This window comes from Bos indicus x Bos taurus, chromosome 21 (genome assembly GCF_003369695.1).
Source record: "Bos indicus x Bos taurus breed Angus x Brahman F1 hybrid chromosome 21, Bos_hybrid_MaternalHap_v2.0, whole genome shotgun sequence".
NCBI classification, from domain to species: Eukaryota; Metazoa; Chordata; class Mammalia; order Artiodactyla; family Bovidae; genus Bos; species Bos indicus x Bos taurus.
Genome location: NC_040096.1, coordinates 21,895,966 through 21,917,703, shown reverse-complemented (window position 1 = coordinate 21,917,703; position 21,738 = coordinate 21,895,966). Strand labels below are relative to the sequence as shown.

The following is a 21,738-nucleotide window of genomic DNA, read 5'->3' as shown; positions in this document are numbered from 1 at the left end:
TCTCAAGAGGCAGGTCAGGTGATCTGGTATTCCCATCTCTTTCAGAATTTCCCACAGTTTATTGTGACCCACACAGTCAAAGGCTTTGGCATAGTCAATAAACAGAAATAGATGTTTTTCTGGAACTCTCTTGCTTTTTTGATGATCCAACGGATGTTGGCAATTTGATCTCTGGTTCCTCTGCCTTTTCTAAAACCAGCTTGAACATCTGGAAATTCATGGTTCACATATTGGTGAAGCCTGGCTTGTAGAATTTTGAGCATGACTTTGCTAGCATGTGAGATGAGTGTAATTGTGCGGTAGTTTGAGCATTCTTTGGCATTGCTTTTCTTTGGGATTGGAATGAAAACTGACCTTTTCCTAATTAGTCACGCTCAATAATGAAATCAAGTTATTAGAATCTTGTATAGAGTACATTTCAAAGTAAAAGAGAGGAAGACTTCCCTGGTGGTCCAGTGTTTAAGAATCCACCTGCCAATGCAAGGGACACGGGTTTGATCCCTAATCTGGGAAGATTCTATGGGGCAGCTAAGCCCCTGCGCACCTACTGAGCCTGTGTGCCATAACTACTGAGCCCGCATTCTAGAGCCCAAGAGCAGCAACTAGAAAAAGCCCAAGCATAGCCATGAAGACCCAGGGCAGCCAAAAATAAATAACAAAATTACTTTTTAAAAAATTAAGTAAAATAGAGGATGAAGGTTTTCAAAGCATCTATTATTAAAATGTTCCTTCAGATGCATTAAGAGCCTCACTGGCTTTCGCTTGTATGGCAGGTCATCTGCGCGACAATCGCCTTTGGAATGGGCATCGACAAACCGGACGTGCGCTTTGTGATCCACGCCTCCCTCCCGAAGTCCGTGGAGGGTTACTACCAGGAGTCTGGCCGAGCCGGAAGGGACGGGGAGATCTCTCACTGCATACTCTTCTACACCTACCACGACGTGACCCGGCTGAAGAGGCTTATCCTGAGTAAGCTCGGCTCCCTGGGGGACTGTGCTGTCCCGCTCAGTCCCATGACTGTCGTCCACCCCTGCAGTCATGGTGCTTTTGGTCCAGTGTTCTTAAAATAGAGATGCTTACGTAGATATGGAAGTTTTATTTTAGGTCATCTTTATGATAAAGATGTTGTTCAACATGTTGAAGACTAGAAAATTTCCAAACCAGGCCTTGTATACAGTCCAATCCTAAGAAATAACTCCAGTTACTAATTTCCTTTGTATCCTTCTAGGCCCATTTTCTGCCTGGATCCTTGTATATAATGTATATTTCAGACATGCAAAAAAGTAAAATGGAAAAACTAATAAGCTATCGTGTACCCCCATCCAGGTTAGGAAATAAACTCCCTATAGAGCCTCTCATATCCCATCTCTTGACTTCCACATTGGAGTTAAACAGTATCTTTTTATTTTTAATAATTTTTTAAAAATTGGGGTGTGATTGCTTTAAATTTGGGGCAGTATTTTATATTTGATATTTACGTTCCCAAATGCAGGTATTTCACAGGTATAAATGCTATTATGTGTGTCGTCCCCCCCCACCCCCACCCCGCTGAAGTATTGTTGAGTCATTCAGGTGTACAACACAGTGATTTAAAGGTTATACTCTATATATGTAGTGAAAGAAAGTCAAGTTGCTCAGTCATGTGCGACTCTTTGTGACCCCATGGACTGTAGCCAGCAGGCTCCTCCGTCCATGCATTTTCCAGGCAAGGGTACTGGAGTGGGTTGCCGTTTCCTTCTCCAGGTGATCTTCCCGACTCAGGAATCAAACCCAGGTCTCCCGTATTGCAGGCAGATGCCTTCCTTACCCTCTGAGCCACCAGGGAAGCCTACTCTATTTACATACAGTTATTATATAAATGTGCTTTTTTAAATATATATGTATATTGACCAGATTTTTTTCTAGTCAACACCAGGGTGTGACTATGATTCCAACAAGTACACATAGCTTGACTATATAGAATTCTATAGAATCATATTCCTTGTTTAATGAACCAGTTCCCTTTTAATAGATAAGTAAACTTGCCTGTTTTGAGACCACTTTTGAAGGAACTCTGGCAAAGATACTGAGTGCGTGAAATGACGCTTACCAAGTTCTGTGCCAGATAATGTTGACCTGTTTTGCTCGTAACCGGTAGCAAGGGCAGGGTCCTAACCATTGGACCGCCAGGGAATTCCCAGCCACTGGCTTTAGAGATAGAGTCAGTCCCAAGAGAAAAGTGAACTTCAGAAAAGTTTTATAACTTGCTCCCAATAGCAGCAGCAGCGGTAGCAGGGGGAGTTGTCATGGTAATGATAATGTTTCCTTAGCACTTACTTACTGTATGCCACTGTCTGGAATGCTTTACGTACATCACTTAATGTTCACAAGATCCCTAAGAGACACTACTCTTACTCTTCTCATTTTACAGAAGAATTTCCTCGAAATACAGAGCTAGATAAGTGGCAGAGCCCTGGTGGAATCCAGGTTCATCTGAATCCAAGATTCACCTCCCTTGCACTATACCAAGATCATTCTCAGTGAAAAAATGCAACTTTTAAACTTAGCGTGTCCAAAAAAGTGAAACTTTTAAACTTAGTGTGTTTTTGAAAAGAACCTATATTAAGTTAGGTCCAAATAATTTAGTAAGTATTTAAACCCTAAATACTTAGAAGCCATCTGAAAAAAATAATACTCATAAAGCAGAAAAAAAAATTTTTTTTAATTTCCTTTTTAACGAACCACAGTTGCTTATGAATGAAAATTATGAACATGTTGTTCTCAAACCTTGGAATCAGAGTACACGCTACCACCCTCATTTCCTGTTTCAGGTTGATTTTTTTGGAGGTAAAGACATTTGAAAAGACCCTGATGCTGGGAAAGATTGAGGGCAGAAGGAGAGGGGATGACAGAGGATGAGATGGTTGGATGGCGTCACCGACTCAATGGACATGGGTTTGGGTGAACTCCGGGAGTTGGTGATGGACAGGGAGGCCTGGCGTGCTGCAGTTCATGGGGTCGCAAAGAGTCGGACACAACTGAGTGACTGAACTGAACTGAGCTGAATTGTGTTCATGATAGCAACTGCCAAAATTTTAACTTCACAGTGGCATTTAGAGGGACTTCCTTGGTGGTCCAGTAGCTAAGACTCTACGCTTCCAATGCAGGAGGTGAGAGTTCGATCCCTGGTCAGGGAACTAAGATGCCGCATGCTGCCTGGCACGGGCAGGAAAACAAAAAAAAATTAAATAAAAAACAATAACAATGTCATCAGAAGAAAAGTAGCACATCATGAGGGCTTCCCTGGTGGCTTAGTGGTAAAGAACCCACATGCCAGTGTAGGAGAGGCAGATTCAATCTCTGGATCAGAAAGAGCCTCTGGAGAAGGAAATGGCAACCCACTCCAGTATTCTTGTCTGGGAAATCTATGGACAGAGGAGCCTGACGGACTACAGTCTGTATGGTCACGAGAGTTGGACACAACTTAGTGACTAAACAACAAGCTCATTGTGAACTAGCTCAATCAAGTTGTGTATGTGGAGTTCAACATGTGTTAGGTGTTGCTGTGTTTCGCTTAAATTTAAAATACCGACCAGCAGCCGTGTGCATTCATTGCAGCACCCACCCTGGCCCAGGAGGTCCTTCGCACACAGTTTCAGAACCAATGGCTTCACCACTTTGGTCCCAAATACTCCAGAAGATGCACAGCCCACTGCCACGGCCCGTCTCTGCTCACTCTGGATGCTAGGTTTAGTTCATGCTTGTCTTGATAAATGTAGTAAATATAGTTGAGATAGTTATCATTAGGAATAATGAAGATATGCAAAATGTTTTCAGCTACTCCTGACAACCTGTGTTTATTCCCATAAAACTAAATTCTTGGTTGTTGTTGTTCAGTCCCTCAGTTGTGTTTGACTCTTTTCAGCCCCCTGGACTGCAGCATGCCAGGGTTCCCTGTCCTTCACCATCTCCCAGAGTTTGCTCAAACTCATGTCCAGTGAGTCAGTGATGCCACCCAACCATCTTGTCCTCTGTCATCCCCTTCTCCTGCTTTCAGTGTTTCCCTGCATCAGGGTCTTTTCTAATGAGTTGGCTTTTAGCATCAGGTAGCCAAAGTATTGGAGCTTCAGCTTCAGCATCAGTACTTCCAATGAATATTCAGAGTTGATTTCCTTTAGGATTGACTGGTTTGATCTTGCTGTCCAAGGAACCTTCAAGAGTCTTCTCTTGAGATAAATCTTGGAGATGAACATAAACATTCAGTTAATTATAATATAAATATTTAGAATTTTAGGAATCTGTTTGAAATACTTCTGTGATATATTCAACTTTTCTACTTTAATAAGTATGTTTTACTATGTTCTTCATCTCTTTTAGTGGAAAAAGATGGAAACCGTCATACACGAGAGACCCACTTCAATAATTTGTATAGCATGGTACATTACTGTGAAAATATAACAGAATGTAGGAGAATACAGCTTTTGGCTTACTTTGGCGAAAATGAATTTAATCCTCATTTTTGTAAGAAATACCCAGATGTTTCATGTGATAACTGCTATAAAACAAAGGTAAAATAAGCAGGTTTTAAATTCTTTGTAATAAGGAAATTGCCAAGATTTTTTTTTTTTTCTTCTCTTAATTTAGAATAGTTAGATATAGGTTAGACTGCAATCAAGTCGGCCCTAAGGAGTTTAACAAGGGAACAGTGGCTTCCTCCCCATGTTAATTGGAAATAGAAACATTTTGATAATAATTCTGTGACATACCCTTAGAATTCGAAGCCTGTTTAAAAAATATATACTGTACCTGTTTCAGCAATTATAGGATACTTTAGAAATGTCGTTAATCTATAAATTTCCAAAAAGATCCAATATGGGCAGCTAGAATAATTTCCATTCAATTGTAGTTACATTTAAGCATCCCATTCTCAAAAGGGTTATAACTAGTATACTTATATGTTTGAATTCAGATCAATTAGATTACTCTGTAAATTGGTTTTAAACTATAAAGAATAATGGCAATAGCTTCAAGATGAGTTTGCTATCAATTTTCGTAAAAACAACCTTGGGAGGTGGTTAAATTCAATCCTTGTCTTCTCTACTTCACAGTTTATGGAGCATTTTCTTGTTTTATGTATTACTTGAAATGTCTGTGCAAGGTGCTAGGGATTCACAGACAGGAGAGAAAGACATGTTTGTATTCATATCATTGTGATACTGTGTTATAAATCCAGTTACAGATAGGCAGCACTAGCCGAGCAGACAGCAATTTACTCTGTCTCTGTGGATTCCCAGCCATCTCCACCCATCGCGCCCCACTCTGTAGATGTTCCTAATCTGTTCACTCATTCAACAAATATTTGTTGAGTGCCTGCTCTGTGATAGACACTGTTCTAGGAGTTTGGGATATATCACCGAGCAACATATGAAGATCCCTAACTCTTGTGGAGCTCACTTTCAAGCAGAGGAAGGCTGAATAAAGACAACATACGTTATAAGTACATGTGAAGAGGGAAATTGTTGCTGTTCAGTCGCTCAGTCATGTCTGACTCTTTGAGACCCCATGAACTGCAGCATGCCAAGTTTCCCTGTCCTTCACCATCTCCTGAAGTTTGTTCAAACTCATGTCCATTGAGTTGATTGTGCCATCCAACCATTTCATCCTCTGTCGCCCTCTTCTCCTCCTGCTCTCCATCTTTCCCAACATCAGGGTCTTTTGAAGAGGGAAGAGCCTTGGTGAAAAGTACAGCAGTATAAGGAGTCAGGAATGATAAATGAGATTTAGGAGGCAGTGGCCCTAGGAAGTCCTATTACAATGATGTTCAATTCAGTAGCTCAGTCATGTCCGACTGTTTGCGACCCCATGAATCGCAGCACAACAGGCCTCCCTGTCCATCACCATCTCCCAGAGTTCACTCAAACTCACGTCCATCGAGTCGGTGATGCCATCCAGCCATCTCATCCTCTGTCGTCCCCTTCTCCTCCTGCCCGCAATCCCTCCCAGCATCAAGTCTTTTCCAGTGAGTCAACTCTTTGCATGAGGTGGCCAAAGTACTGGAGTTTCAGCTTTAGCACCAGTCCTTCCAAAGAAATCCCAGGGCTGAACTCCTTCAGAATGGACTGGTTGGATCTCCTTGCAGTCCAAGGGACTCTCAAGAGTCTTCTCCAAGACCACAGTTCAGAAGCATCAGTTCTTCGGCGCTCAGCCTTCTTCACAGTCCAACTCTCACATCCATACATGACCATAGGAAAAACCATAGCCTTGACTAGATGGACCTTTATTGGCAAAGTAATGTCTCTGCTTTTCAATATGCTATCTAGGTTGGTCATAACTTTCCTTCCAAGGAGTAAGCATCTTTTAATTTCATGGCTGGAATCACCATCTGCAGTGATTTTGGAGCCCAAAAAAACAAAGTCTGATACTGTTTCCACTGTTTCCCCATCTATTTCCCATGAAGTGATGGGACCAGATGCCATGATCTTCGTTTTCTGAATGTTGAGCTTTAAGCCAACTTTTTCACTCTCCTCTTTCACTTTCATCAAGAGGCTTTTGAGTTCCTCTTCGCTTTCTGCCATAAGGGTGGTGTCATCTGCATATCTGAGGTGATTGATATTTCTCCAATCTTGATTCCAGCTTGTACTTCTTCCAGCCCAGCGTTTCTCATGATGTACTCTGAATATAAGTTAAATAAGCAGGGTGACAATATACAGCCTTGACGTACTCCTTTTCCTATTTGGAACCAGTCCAGTTCTAACTGTTGCTTCCTGACCTGCATACAGGTTTCTCAAGAGGCAGGTCAGGTGGTCTGGTATTCCCATCTCTTTCAGAATTTTCCACAGTGTATTGTGACCCACACAGTCAAAGGCTTTGGCATAGTCAATAAAGCAGAAATAGATGTTTTTCTGGAACTCTCTTGCTGATGTGATGAGACCTCAGCAAAAACTTGAAGGGAGTTTAGCTGAGCAGCTCTCAAATATGGGTATTCTTGGCAGAAGCCAAGACAAAAGGCCCTGAGGTGGGGATGTGCCTGTATGTTTGAGAGATAGCAAGGGAACTCACAAGCCTGCCCTGGGCTAAGAGTTAGTCAGGGGAAAGGTAACAGCCAGCCATAGCATTATCTGGAGGGCGGAGAGACTGGCCAAGTAGAACAACCCTCAGCAGAGGAGACCTATTGGCAGGGAAGATCAGGAGTTCGGCCTGGGGCACAGTGAGTTAGACACTCTTATCTTAGATTCAGGAATTCTGGAAGGAGGCTGGTGATACCATAGCTGGAAGTGCTTGGCCCGGGGGTTGAATTGAAAGTCATAAAAGCAGGTGAAACCTTCAGTGGTTTCTGTTTACATGGAAGAAAAGAAAATGAAAGACCGAGCCCTGGTGCTTCAAAAGCCTGAGGAGAAGAGGGAGAATTAGGAAAGGAGCCCAGGAAAGAGAACAAGTGAGGTAGGAAGAAGAGCAAGGCAGCTAAGTGTGGAAGAGCTTCAGGGAAAAGGGAGTGCTGCCTGGTCATACACTGCTGCCAACCCCATATCATAAGGACCAAGACGTCCCCACGAACGTAGCCCTACAGAAATACGGGACCTGGACATGACCAGTTACAGTGGAGAGGGGCAAAGCTGGAGGCAGTGTGCTTATGGAAAATTCTTTCAAGTTTTGTTTCAGGGATGAACAGAGAAACAATATCTGCCAGGAGAGCTGGAGTCAAGAAAAGATAGGAGAAATGCTGTAGTTGTGTGCTGAAAGGAACACACCTACAGAGGATGGAAACTGATGTGTGAGGACAGGAAGATGTGCTGCAGCAGGGTCCCTGGGGTGGCGAGGGGGGCTGGGAGCTCGTCGAGGGCACCAAGATGGGTTCAGACAGTAGCCTGGATAGTTCATCTGTAATAACAGGAAGGAGGAGAGAAAATGTGGGAGAGGCGCTGGTGACAGATGTAGTGGAGGGAGTTTGCGAAAGTTGCTTCTCATCGATTCACTGTTCTCAGCAAAGTAGGAAGCAAGGTGTGTGCAGGAAGCAAGAGTGTGAAATCAGACAGGAGTCCACAGGCTTACCTTACAGGGCCAGAGAGCAGACATTCCAGGCTTTGTGGGCAGTCTCTGTCCCAGCTACTCAACTCTGCCATTTTAGCCCAAAGGGGGACATAAAGCACAATAAATACATCGATTTTCCGTGGTCGTATTTTGATAAAATTTGATTTACAAAAGCAGGTGTATAGCGCATGGGCCATAATTTGCTGACTCCTATTCTAAGAGAATGGAGGAAGATAGACCACACACCTGTCATGATCACCAAAGGGTGCACTTGAGATCTGTGGCCCTGTGTTGAAAGTGAAAGTCAGTTCTGTTCAGCAGTCGTGTCTGACTCTTTGAGACCCCATGGACTGCAGCACGCCTGGCTTCCCTGTCCATCACCAGCTCCTGGAGCTTGCTCAGACTCATGTCCATCAAGTCAGTGAAGCCATGAAGTCGAAAGTGAAAACAGCTCAGTTGTCCAAGTGTTTCTCCAGCCAGGTGTAGCTACAAAGATACAGGCATGAAGTGGTGGAGAATGGGATGTAATGTGTTTGTCAAACTAGGAGACATAAGGGCAAGGGAGTTGAAGCTGTTCTGTGAAAGGTGGTGTTACAATTTTTTTTAAAAAGCGAGAGATTGGCTCTGGGATATCAACTGAATATCTTAGTACTTAGAGAACATCTAAGAGGGTGGGTCAATGGCTAGGCAGTCCCAGAGGATTGTTGGAGTCAGCATACTAGCTGGCCTGATTTTGAAAGGTAGGAGGTGATGGTCAGAGAACAGAGTGTTGCTGATATTAGTAAGACTAAGGTAGTGGGCGTGACCATTAGAGTGAGTGGCCACATTTGTGGAGAATGGGATCACTAGAGCACAGGAGATCAAGTTGCCCAAGGCCAACATGTGGGAGAATCATTTCTGTGTACTAAGTCACCAAGAATTAAGACAGGAGTCAGGTTGGAGAGAGCAATGGGGGCACTCTCTCGTGACAATGCCAGGTAGAGCCTCAGAATAACTACCAGTTGTTAGTATAGGATGAAAAACCCACCTGTCTTCAGGACTGTGGGGGTTGAGCAGGGATTAGCAGGTAGAGGGACTCATATACAGAAGCACGATGCCACTTCTGAGAACTGCAGGTGCTCAGCAATCCTGTGATGTGATGATAGTAAAGCATCACATAGTAATGGGGACTTCCAAGAGGAAGGCAGAGGGACTTCCCTGGTGGTCCAGTGGCTGAGTCCACCTGCCAGTGCAGGAGACTCGAGTTCAGTCCCTGGTCCAAGAAGACCCCACATGCTGCAGATCAGCTAAGCCCGTGCTCCACAGACACTGAACCCTTGTGCTGCAACTACCAAAGCCCACACGCCTAGAGCCTGTGCTCTGCGACAAGAGCAGCCACTGCGATGAGAAGCCAGCACGCTGCAATGAAGAGGAGCCACCCCCTCACCAAGCACAACTAGAGAAAACCCACAATGAAGACACAGCAGAGCCAAAAAAGAAAATAAAATAAAATTCAAAGAGCAAAGGAAAAAAATGGTTGGCAGAGTTTGGAGACACCTGAGGGCTAAAGGCAGAGGAACCAGCGATCAAATTGCCAACATCCGCTGGATCATGGAAAAAGCAAGAGAGTTCCAGAAAAACATCTATTTCTGCTTTATTGACTATGCCAAAAAGCCTTTGACTATGTAGATCACAAGAAACTGTGGAAAATTCTGAAAGAGATGGGAATACCAGATCACCTGACCTGCCTCTTGAGAAACCTATATGCAGGTCAGGAAGCAACAGTTAGAACTGGACATGGAACAACAGACTGGTTCCAAATAGGAAAAGGAGTACATCAAGGCTATATATTGTCACCCTGCTTATTTAACTTCTATGCAGAGTACATCATGAGAAACGCTGGGCTGGAAGAAGCACAAGCTGGAATCAAGATTGCCAGGAGAAATATCAATCACCTCAGATATGCAGATGATACCACCCTTATGGCAGAAAGTGAAGAGGAACTAAAAAGCCTCTTGATGAAAGTGAAAGTGGAGAGTGAAAAAGTTGGCTTAAAGCTCAACATTCAGAAAACGAAGATCATGACATCCGGTCCCATCACTTCATGGCAAATAGATGGGGAAACAGTGGCTGACTTTATATTTTGGGGCTCCAAAATCACTGCAGATGGTGATTGCAGCCATGAAATTAAAAGACGCTTACTCCTTGGAAGGAAAGTTACGACCAACCTAGATAGCATATTGAAAAGCAGAGACATTACTTTGCCAACAAATGTCTGTCTAGTCAAGGCTATGGTTTTTCCAGTGGTCATGTATGAGTGTGAGAGTTGGACTGTGAAGAAAGCTGAGTGCCAAAGAATTGATGCTTCTGAACTGTGGTGTTGGAGAAGACTCTTGAGAGTCCCTTGGACTGCAAGGAGATCCAACCAGTCCATTCTAAAGGAGATCAGCCCTCGGATTTCTTTGGAAGGAATGATGCTAAAGTTGAAACTCCAGTACTTTGGCCACCTCATGCAAAGAGTTGACTCATTGGAAAAGACCCTGATGCTGGGAGGGATTAGGGGCAGGAGGAGAAGGGGACAACAGAGGATGAGATGGCTGGATGGCCTCACCGACTCGATGGAGAAGAATTTGGGTGAACTCCGGGAGTTGGTGATGGACAGGGAGGCCTGTTGTGCTGCGATTCGTGGGGTCGCAAAGAGTCGGACACGACTGAGCAACTGAACTGAACTGAGGGCTATGATAAAGGAAACTGACTGGAAATAACAAAAAGGATTGACTGTGGCACCAAAGACCCAAAGGACATCAGAACTCATACATTTGCATGGTTAGACAGTGTTTTTCATTCCAGAGGTCACCATACAGTAAGTGACAGAGAAAATATGAAGGATTTTGGGGGAAAAAAATGTTTCTACCCACAGAGTGCTCTCCGGTAACAGTCTGTGAAACTAATGAAATAGAGCAGACTGCTAGTTGTTCTAGACACAAGATTAATATAAAAACTTAGAAAAGAAGGACATTTGCAACTTCCTTAGTTTTTGCTCTTGGTTTTAGTGTGGGAATGGCGTGTTGTGGGACTGTTTCAGTTAGTATTAAACCCTAGCAATCTAGGTATTGTTATCTTAATTATAAAGATAACAGTAAAAGCTAATAAATATAAAAAGGTAATCTCTTTTTATTCATAGGATTTTAAGACAAAAGATGTGACTGAAGATGTGAAAAATATTGTAAGATTTGTTCAAGAACACAGTTCATCTCAGGGAACAAGAAATATAAAGCATATAGGTCCTTCTGGGAGGTTCACTATGAACATGCTGGTTGACATTTTCTTGGGTAAGTCAGCTGTTTTATCGTTTGAATTACATCAATTAAATTTGAACATTAAAGAAGTCATTACAGCTACATAGAAACACCTCTATTGTCGCTTTCTTAAAGAATTTAAGGGCTTTAGAATAAAAACCTTTTAGAGTAATAAAGGAAAAGCCATTTTATGCATTATAACAGTTATTTTTATAGAATTTATATAAGTCACTAAAATCCGTTTTCACAAATGAAAAAAAAGAAAGCTCACGGAGTTTCATCTGAGTGAGTGAGCTTCTAGTTTGGGACGGCAGCTTGAGCATTAAGTATCTGTCTTCTCTTTTCTTCCTTGAGGCCCTTTTTAAATAGTAGCAAGGAAATAGAAGGAGGGTTCAATCCATAACAGCATAAAGAGCCAGGAAGAGACCATCATCGGATTAGAAGTTTTAAAAATCTTTTACAAAATGGATGAAAGCATATTGATGAATGGAATGAAATTCAATAAATCACAGAGCAAATAAATGTAGGAGAAAGTTACAGCCAAGGGACTGTCAACCAGGCGGAACGCCATTGTCCCCAGGCCCCGAACCTGGAGTCCTAGAGACCTAGGGGTAGAAGTGAAAGCAGGGGAGCTCCAAATAGGAGGGGACAATTGGAAGAAAGTCTGCTCACAGAAGAACTGCATGGAGTACCAGCCTGCAACTCGTTCTAGAACAAAGATAAACAAACTGCTTGAGGAGCAGAAAGACAGCCAAGTTGGGGGCTACCAGCGCATTTACCCTAAAACAAACCTGATAACTGGACATTACATTTTAAGGGAGAAATTTGGGGGGAAACAGACATTGATACAAAATAATAAGAAATCCACTTAAAAAGTTTAATCTGGTCCCTGAAGAGTAAATATAAATAGACGATCAAGAAAAGACCAGAGACTTCCCTGGTGGTCCAGTGGCTAAGACTCTGTGCTCCCAGTGCAGGGAATCCGGGTTCGATCCCCGGTCAGGGAACTAGAGCCCACTGCCCTAACTAAGAGTTTGCGTGCCACAAAGAAAAATGAGAGAAAGGCCAAAGAAGTAACATATTTGATCCTGGGGATAGAGGTAATTTAGAAAGTAGGCAGTACTTCTGGGGAGACAGGAAGGGGAACTCTTCATTAGTATCTTCACAAAGACAAACAATAATAGAATGTTACGGTGTCTTGGATGGTAAAGAATCCACCTGCAATGCAGGAGACATGGGTTCAGTCCCTGGGTTGGGAAGATCCTGTGGAGGAGAGCATGGCAACCCACCCCAGTATTCTTACCTGGAGAATTCCATGGACAGAGGAACCTGTTGGGCTGCAGTCCATGGGGTCACAGTCAGACATGACTAAACAACTTTCACTTGTATGGAAAAGAAACAAAGATGGAGAAAGAGCTTTTAAAATTTTTAAATGATTAACAAAGTAAATTTAGCAGAAAGGCTGGAAGATAACATCAAGAAAATTTTCTGAAGACCTCAGCAAAAATATATGGAAAATGTGAGAGAGAAAATACAGATCAATTCTTAGGAAATGTAAAATCTGACAGAATTTTGAAATAGGAAATAAACCAACAATAAAAGGAAATTTCTCCGAAAAGGAAAAAAGCCTTAATTGCCCACTGGGGGAGTTCCCTAGTGGTTAGGATTCAGCACTTTCACTTCCATGGCCTGGGTTCAATCCCTGGTCAGGGAACTGAGGTCCCACAAGCTGTGTGGTGTGCCAAAATTTAAATTAAAAAAAAAAAAAAAAAGCCTGCTTAATGCCAAATAAATGCTTTATAAGATGAGGTTTAAGAATACCAAGAGTAAAGCCATGTTAGGGAGGAAAAGCCTTTTCTCTTGTAGTTAGGGGAGGCAGATTAGCAAGAGAAAGGACAGATTTAATCAGATATGTAATGGGAATTCATGGAAAATGTGACTCAAAGGAGCCATTAGAATCTGAGGCTTAGCTACCATTTTAAAGGGGAAGGAGAGGCAGGAAGGGTTAGGAGGAAACAAATGATGTGGAGGGGGGGCATCATAGGGCCCTTAGGAGAAAGATGGCGGGGGAGGGGAGGGGAACACGTGGTCATTTTTGTAACAGTGTCTGGGTGTTGTATGGAAAGTTCTCATCTCCGATGATGTGAGTCAGTCTTCTGGTTGCTCCGGGGCTGGGGCGGGGGCTAGGATTTAAGACAATTGAGTTCTTTGGGGAGTGTCTGCTTTTTGGCAGATAGATTTCAGGAGCTCAGATACCTTCTGCTCAGAATAGTTTTGATGCCATTGTGGCATATTCTGAACCCCTTCAAAGATACTCCCAAAAGCTTTGGAAAGAAAAAGACAACCAAAACCAAAGGACATCATATTAATACCAGCAACCCTGGAGACTTGTAGGCAAAGAAGATGATGTGATCTATACCATAAACAGGAACAGACCCATGGGTCCAGGGAGAAGAAATCCCAGAGTCACAGTAAGCAGTCTTTACATGCATGCTCAGTCAGTCAGTTGTGTCCAGCTCTTTGCAACTCTGTGGACTGTAGCCCTCCAGGTTCCTCTGTCCATGGGATTCTCCAGGCAAGAATACTGGAGTGGGTTGCCATGCCCTTCTCCAGGGGATCATCCTGAAGCAGTCTGTAGAAATTATTAACAGAAAGTCGGAAAAATAAGTCCCACGCAATATAGAGAAAGAACAAGAAATGAATTTTTTTTTTTTTTCTTTTTGATGACAGAAAAGGCCACAAATGTTACTTCTCAACAACAAAAGGAGAAAGGCACTTAGAAACTCCGGGGAAAAGATTATACAAGAGAGCGGAGGTCAACTAGAAAATGAAGGAAGTGGCCACACCGTGTTGCGTAATTGATAAAATGTACAAAATAATCTGTCTGGATACAGTGAACATCCTCCTTAGTTGCACAAGAGTCAGGAGTTCTGAGAGGGAAAGGAAGCTTGTCCTAATCTAAACACTGCTGATAAGCAGCAGAGTCAACTTATAGACTTAAACGTGGTTAGAGAACAGGACAGGATATAGTGGTTAATCCTGGTGATATAAGAATGCAAGTAGAATAAGTAAAAATAGGGATTTCCCTGGTGGTACAGTGGGTAAGAATCCACCTGCCATGGCAATGCAGGGGACATGAGTTTGATCCCCGATCCAAGAAGATTCCACATGCTGTGGAGCAACTAACTCAAGCACCACAACTAAACCTATGCTCTCGAGCCCTCAAGTTGCAGCTATCGATCCCATGTTCGCTAGAGCCTGTTCGGGCCCGTTAGGGCGTAGGTTCACCTAGAGCCTGTGCTCCACAAGAGAAGTCACCACGATGACAAGGCCATGCGCTGCAACAAAGAGTAGCTCTGCTCGCCGCAACTAGAGAACGCCTTCGCAAAACCAATAAACAGATAAAAATAAAAGGGGAGTATACAGATGGCTTGAAATGACAGCAGAAGTGTGGGTTCCATGAATGGTAACTACCAGAAGAGCTGAAAACAAGCCATTTAAAAAGTGATTGCCTTGGGATTTCCCCGGAAGTTCAGTGGTTAAGACTCCACGCTTCCATTGCAGGGGGCAGGGGTTTGACCAGGGATTGGGGAACTGAGATCCTACATACTGCATGGCACAGCCAGAAAAAAAATTGAAATTTTTAAAAAAGCGATTGACTTGGAAAAGAGTGAGACTAGGGAGGGGAAGGGTACAATAGAGGAATGTTGCTTTTAATTACAAACCCTCCTGTACTGTATTTTTCCCTATGTGCATGTATTACTTTAATTTAAAATCTAAAGCAATTAAACCACGAATAGCCTCCACTGGGGAAGGGAGGTGGTTTGCTCAGTTTCTAAGCTGCTGCTTCTGGATCCACACATTTCTCAGGACAAAGTAGCTTTTAATGCTGGACCCCCTTTCTGGATTCTTGCCTTCTAGTTTGGGAGCACAAAGGGTTGTAGGTTAAGCAGTTTATTATAAGAATGATACATAATCATTCTACATTATTACATGTAGAGAACTGAAAAATACAAACTCCAGAAAAAAAACTACTAATATTTTAATGCGTTTGCTCACAATTACATATTTATCATATTGAATGTATAATTTCTATCATTTTTATTTAATAATATAAGCACTTTAAAATTTTTTTACTCTCTTGAAGTAGTTTTTAGTTTATATTTTATCAGGTTGATGAAATATGTTTTAATAGCTTTATTGTAGGACATATTGGGTTGGTGAAAAAGTCTGTTAGGGGTTTTCCGTAACATCTTACAGAAAACCCCAAGTGGACTTTTGGCCAACTCGCTGTTTTCCTATTCTGTTTTCACATTCTGTAGAATGTGTGATAAATAGCCTTTTAAGTACACCTTCATCTGCATCTCTGTAGCTTTCACGTAGGGTCCTAGAAAGATCGCTAAGTCAGACATTTTTCTGACACATACTTCAGTTTCTTATCAGCTCTCGTATGTTTTTAAGAAAACTGTTTATGTTCCATCCAGCTTTCTTAGTTACCCTCAGCACTAGCACTGGGTCCACGTCACCAAGGCCTTTACCAGAGCAGTAGTCCTTTATGTCCAGATCACTTGAAGAAGTAAAACTTGCATCATTCAGCATCTGTGACCAGAAGCCATCTGAAATTTACAGTAACATAACTATTTGGAGCTCTTACAATAGAGCTAAAGCCTTACAAAATATAGCTGTTAATTCTGATTATAATCAGTGTCACCAACCTTCTTAAGTGGTGGTGGTTTAGTTGCTAAGTCTTGTCTGACTCCTGCGATCCCACGGAACTATAGCCCATCAGGCTCCTCTGTCCATAGCATTTTCCAGGCAAGAATACTGGAGTGGGTTGCCATTTCCTTCTCCAACCTTCATAAATAGATTGCTATTAAAGAAAAAAATAACTGCTTATGATTTAAAAAAAAACAGACACTTGTCATCACAGCAGCTGGGATGTGAAACCAAGTATCCAGCCTTCTGTGGAGCTCTCAGTCAGCCCCCTGGGGGAGGAGGGAAGTACATGGCCTCCTGGAATGCTGTGCTCTTGTTTTGGAGTTTATATAGGTTTCATCTGTGAGGATGACAGAATGTGTAGACTTAAATGCTTTGATTGTAAAGGAGTAGCACTTTCATCACAGGATCAGAGATATTTATAAAGTTGATTGTCAAAAAAATTTTTTGGAACCAGATCAACAATACGTAGTTATCCTAATACAGCAGCAGTCATGTGAAGCTATTAAAGTTGACATAAACTTTGTCTTTGATTTGTTTGCTGTCATATAATTTTATAAGCTGTACAGGCAGCATCCTAAAATGACCAACTGAATTTTGTTGCTGTGTTTGGTCAATGCCTGTTATATAAAGAGAAGTACATGAAATTATTTTAGAATTCTACTCAAATATTCTTACTTGATGGAAATGAGTGTCTGTTTGTGCCATAGGTTTTCCTGAAGAAGAGTTGTCTATCCCTTTATCCAGACCTGTCCATAAATGACTTTTAAATATATATATATATATATATATATATATATATATATATATTTGGCTGCATTGGGTCTTAGTCGTGGCCTGCAGGCTCTTGATTGTGGCTCATGGGCTTCGTTGCCCCATGCCATGTGGGATCTTAGTTCCCCACGCAGGGATTGAACCCATGTCCCCTGCACTGGAAGGCAGCTTCTTAACCAATGGACCATCAGGGAAGTCCCCATAAATAACTTTTTTTAGCTTCTTTTGTTACAGTTATGGTGAAAGGGAAAGTTGTTCAATCATGTCTGTCTCTTTGGGACCCCGTGGACTGTAGCCTGCCAGGCTCCCCTGTGCATGGAATTCTCCAGGCAAGAATACTGTAGTAGGTTGCCGTTGCCTTCTGTAGGGGGTCTTCCCAACCCAGGGATCGAACTTGGGTCTCCTGCCTTGCAGGCAGATTCTTTTCCATCTGAGCCACCAGGGAAGCCCTCAGTTATGATATACCTATATTTACTAGTCTAACTTCTTGTACCTTCTTGCCAGGGAGTAAGAGTGCAAAAATTCAGTCAGGAATATTTGGAAAAGGATCTACTTATTCAAGACACAACGCCGAAAGACTTTTTAAAAAACTGATACTTGACAGGATTTTGGATGAAGACTTATATATCAATGCCAATGATCAAGCAATTGCCTATGTGATGCTCGGAAGTAAAGCACAAACCGTACTAAATGGGCATTTAAAGGTATGATTTTTTAAATGTTGATTTTATTATCTCCCAAACAGTAGATAGAAATATATTACTGTGAGTTAAGTGTCTTTTCCTAAGCTGATGAGCTGATGGACATTGAACTTACATGTACTGCCCTATATGAACATATTCTGTTCTTCTTAGTTTAGAAAGAGATCTTAAACTTGAGCCCAAGTAATGTCATACTTGTCAAAATGAATTATATGGGCTATCAGATCATTAGATCATCATATATTCATTAAGTAAACATTTATTAAAAAGCTTTTCTGTGCTCTCACTGGAAATGTGAAGATGGAGAATGGACAGCCCCTGTTCCCAAGAGACTTACTATCTACTTGACATAACAGAAATACCCCTACCCTGACCCCAAGAAATGTAATTAAGCATTAAATAAAGCCTCTGTTTGGCTACAAGTATGCACACACCCACTCTTGTGCTCTGTTTTTCTCTCACAAAGGTAGACTTTATGGAAACGGAAAATTCCAGCAGTGTGAAAAAACAAAAAGCGTTAGTGGCAAAGGTGTCTCAGAGGGAAGAGGTGGTGAAGAAATGTCTTGGAGAACTTACAGAAGTCTGCAAATCTCTGGGGAAAGTTTTTGGCGTCCACTACTTTAATATTTTTAATACCGTCACTCTCAAGAAGCTCGCAGGTTGGTATGTGTGTGTCTCCTGCTGCACAGCATAAATGAATGGGCCAAAGTTAATCCTGATAAAGAACTCATCAAGAGCATAAGTGTATCTCAGTCTTTTTCATCTCTGAATTGAAAGCTCAAACAATTTTAAACTCATTCTTGAAATAAAATATATTCTTGAAGATAAACACAGTACTTTGTTCTTCAGACATATGGTATTAATATAATTTTAATCTTATACTTTGGTTTAATGCTCCATGTTAAGATATGGATAATTGTAATTGCTAATACCAGGTGTCTCTTACTTTGTGTGCATTACTTGCCTGCCTTATTTTTAATGAATTGTGCACACGGTTTGGTTTTGTTTTCGTGAGGACCTTAGCTTCACATTCCTATAACATAAGTTCCTTATGAAAAGAGATTTTGTTTTATGTTTCTCCGAATCCAGACCTAGCACATGGCTGTGTCTTAAGTATTTTGTGATAAATACTTGCTGACCTGAATTATCCCCATGGCTTCAGATAGCTCCACCCAGAATTCTTGTAGTAAAGTCCCTGGAAAATAAGTTGGCCAGTAGTTGACTGATGATGAGTGTACATTTCCTTCCATGCTTATCCTTTATAAAAACCCATAATCACCACCTTCCCTCTTTCCCATTCCCACTCTGGCCACCATAGGTCATTATAGTATCTCATCAACTCTAAGATGCCACATTGTTATTTTATGGACTATTGAGAAAGAAAAAAATTCTGCTAATTAAATTGTGACACAGTACTTTTATTGAAAGAGTTGTATTCTAGTTAATTTAGATTTTTAACATACATAACTGTGCCTCTGTGGAAAAACGCATAAGTCAAAGTAGGTTGATTTAACTACTTGTAAAAATTCACATTCAAAGCCTGACTCTTCTGAACCTTTTTTTTGACTCAGCTGTCACTGTTTTTCCCTCATGTCATCAGGGACGTTAGTGATACAGCCTTTTTAGCATGTTCCACTATATCCCCCAAACTTTTATCAAAATCCCCATCACCCCTTCCAATGTGATGGTGGTGTTTTCTTAATGATACCAGGAAGTTGTCCACAGATGGGCACGCATCTCTTAGCAACACAAGTCATGTAAAGCACTTGGTTGTTGCCTACAAGAAACTATGAAATTGTCATCTCCTCCAGAACAAATCATTTGCTTTGTTAATGCCACATTTATTCCCCATTACTCCGTGTCTGAGCTTTTTTGCATTCACAGTCGTTTTCTTTTTTTAATTATTATTTTTTTCTTTTTGGCTGCCTTGTGTCTTTGTTGTGGCTCAACCCCACAGCACGGGATCTTAGTTCCCTGACCAGGGATTGAACCCATGTCCCCTGCCTGGGAAGGTGGATTCTTGACCCCTGGGTCACCAGGGACGTCCCCACATCATTTTCTCAGTGCTCATCCCAGTCTAGTCTTTTTGAAGACAATTCATGTGCAGTTAAACTCAACTTGTGAGGAACCAGCACTGCAGTGGTGCTGTTGACTGATGCTGTGACTATGTTCTCACGTGCACAGGCGGTGACAGCCGCTGGACAGCTGCCATCTGACCATCTGCACTGGTAAGACGCAGCTTGACCTCAGGAATGCCAAAATGCAAAAAAAAAAAAAAAAGTGTATGTCTTAGAATCAATAAAATACTGTATTTCGTTCCTAGGTTCTCACTGAAGTTTCTTAACTGGACTCCTTAACTCCAGATATAAACATGATACTCATTTTAATCTTCTAAGTACTCTTTAAAGCTCCAGCAGTTCTTCAGATAAAGTACAAACTCTATCAGGGATTTGCATTTCTTTTTTTTTTTTTTGGCCACACCCCGAGGCATATAGGACCTTAGTTCTGTGACCAGGGATCAAACATTAACCACTGGACCCCCAGGGAACCTGCAGGGATCGGCATTTCTCCTTGCCTCCCTAACTTTATCTTCTGCTAACCCCCTGGTCTGTCCCACAGGTCTGTTCTTTTTCCTCTAAATGTAGAAATGATGCGAGAATCACGGATTTGAAATCCACCCTTTGCTCAACTCAAATATGTGGGGAATACTCACTTGCTCCCCATAGCCAGTGCATCAATAAATCCTACAGACCTAGCCTCCAAAACATGTCTGAATCTGCTGCTTCTCTCCATCTAGTTCACAGTATCCTCACTTGCCCCTGAGCAGCTTCCTCAGGGCTCCAGTTTCTCCTCTTTCCCTTACAGTCCATTTTGCATACAGCAGCCAGAGTGGTATTTACAACGACAGACTTGTCTAGCTGTAAGACTCACGTGCCTTCTGTGCTCAGAGGACTCTTAATGGCCTACTTGCCTCGCCCATGTGCAGAAAGGCCAGAGGAAGGACAGGTTTGGGTTGAGGGGGGAGTGAGAATTCATTTGAGGCCTTACTGATCAGTGGATGCAAGTCAGGAGTGCAGGGGAAAAGTCAGAGGTGGAAGGAAGCACACATGTTGGCCTTCTCTGCAAACAAAGGATCCCCATAATTGCAACTAGACTCGTCTTTGTAATGTGAACAGTGGATGAGAGCAAAGACCGGATACCCCCCTACTCTGCTCGCCCCAACGTCCTCGACCCCCTCCTATTCTCTGCCCTGACCACACACCTTTGCTGCTGGAATGCGATGGTGGGCGCCTGCCCTCTGGGCCTGTCTGCTGCCTCTGTTGGCATTAGCTGCCTTTGTAGAAAATTGGCCCGTGTACCCAGCGCTCTGCAGTCAGTTGGCACTTAACACACAGGCGCTGAATGGGTGAATGAGCATAAATCCAGTGGGTTTTCTCTGGGTGGTAATTTAAATTTCTAATTTTATGCCCCTGTACAGAATCTTTATCTTCTGATCCTGAGGTTTTGCTTCAAATTGATGGTGTTACCGAAGACAAACTGGAAAAATATGGTGCTGAAGTGATTCCAATATTACAGAAATACTCTGAGTGGACATTGCCAGGTTCAGTATACAGCCAAATACGTGTTTTTCCAAAAGCCTCTTTTAATGTTAAGCAGTGCCTCTCACTGGATGAGAGTTGTGTGGTTTCTGGGTTGTGTCACTGCTTCCTACACTTCGTCACACTGACATCCAAGTGCTCCGAGCAGACCCCGGTGGGGTGCCAGGCACTTCATAGAGAACACTGGTGCTTAGGTCCCCTGGGGGTGCCAGTTAGCAGACCTGCTAATAGGACCCAATGGAGGGCCTATGGGCCCAGCATTTGTTGATTCTGTTAAAGCAAGCGCCTGAGGACCCTGGAGCCCCCAGGTGCCGGTTGCAGATTGGTCAGATTGATCCCCCTGTGTGATCCTTGGCAGGCCACGAATAACCTTTTTGTGTTTCACTTTCCTTATCTGAGGAAGGAACGTGTTATCCGAAAAGCATGTCTAAAGATTAAGTTGAAATGTTTTGGAAAATGAACATGTAACTGGAACGCGAGAGCCTCTACTGTCGCTAAGCGTTGAAAGGCGCTGCCTGAGCGAGTGCATCCTTATGGACGTTCCCAGAGGCTGCGTGAGGCCTGTCGTGTAGCACCTCTGATAACAGAGCTCATCACGATGGAAAGTGTGGATGCAGGGAAAATGGAGAACAAAGACTGCTGTGGGCGATAAGTCAGGTGCAG

At 42.5% G+C, this 21,738-nt stretch overlaps 1 protein-coding gene across 3 annotated transcripts in view; it reads left to right on the top strand.

Moving 5' to 3' along the window:
* The window catches only part of BLM (BLM RecQ like helicase), a 93,240-nt gene that overhangs the window by 65,816 nt on the left and 5,686 nt on the right, over positions 1-21,738 (top strand). For 2 of the 3 annotated variants that reach the window (XM_027520933.1, XM_027520934.1), the window contains 6 exons: positions 774-969; positions 4,357-4,547; positions 11,171-11,318; positions 17,280-17,479; positions 17,943-18,135; positions 20,955-21,077. In XM_027520933.1, the coding sequence (XP_027376734.1) occupies positions 774-969; positions 4,357-4,547; positions 11,171-11,318; positions 17,280-17,479; positions 17,943-18,135; positions 20,955-21,077 (1,051 nt within the window). The remainder of the gene's footprint in view (positions 1-773; positions 970-4,356; positions 4,548-11,170; positions 11,319-17,279; positions 17,480-17,942; positions 18,136-20,954; positions 21,078-21,738) is intronic. The other variant, XM_027520936.1, reaches the window with a different exon arrangement.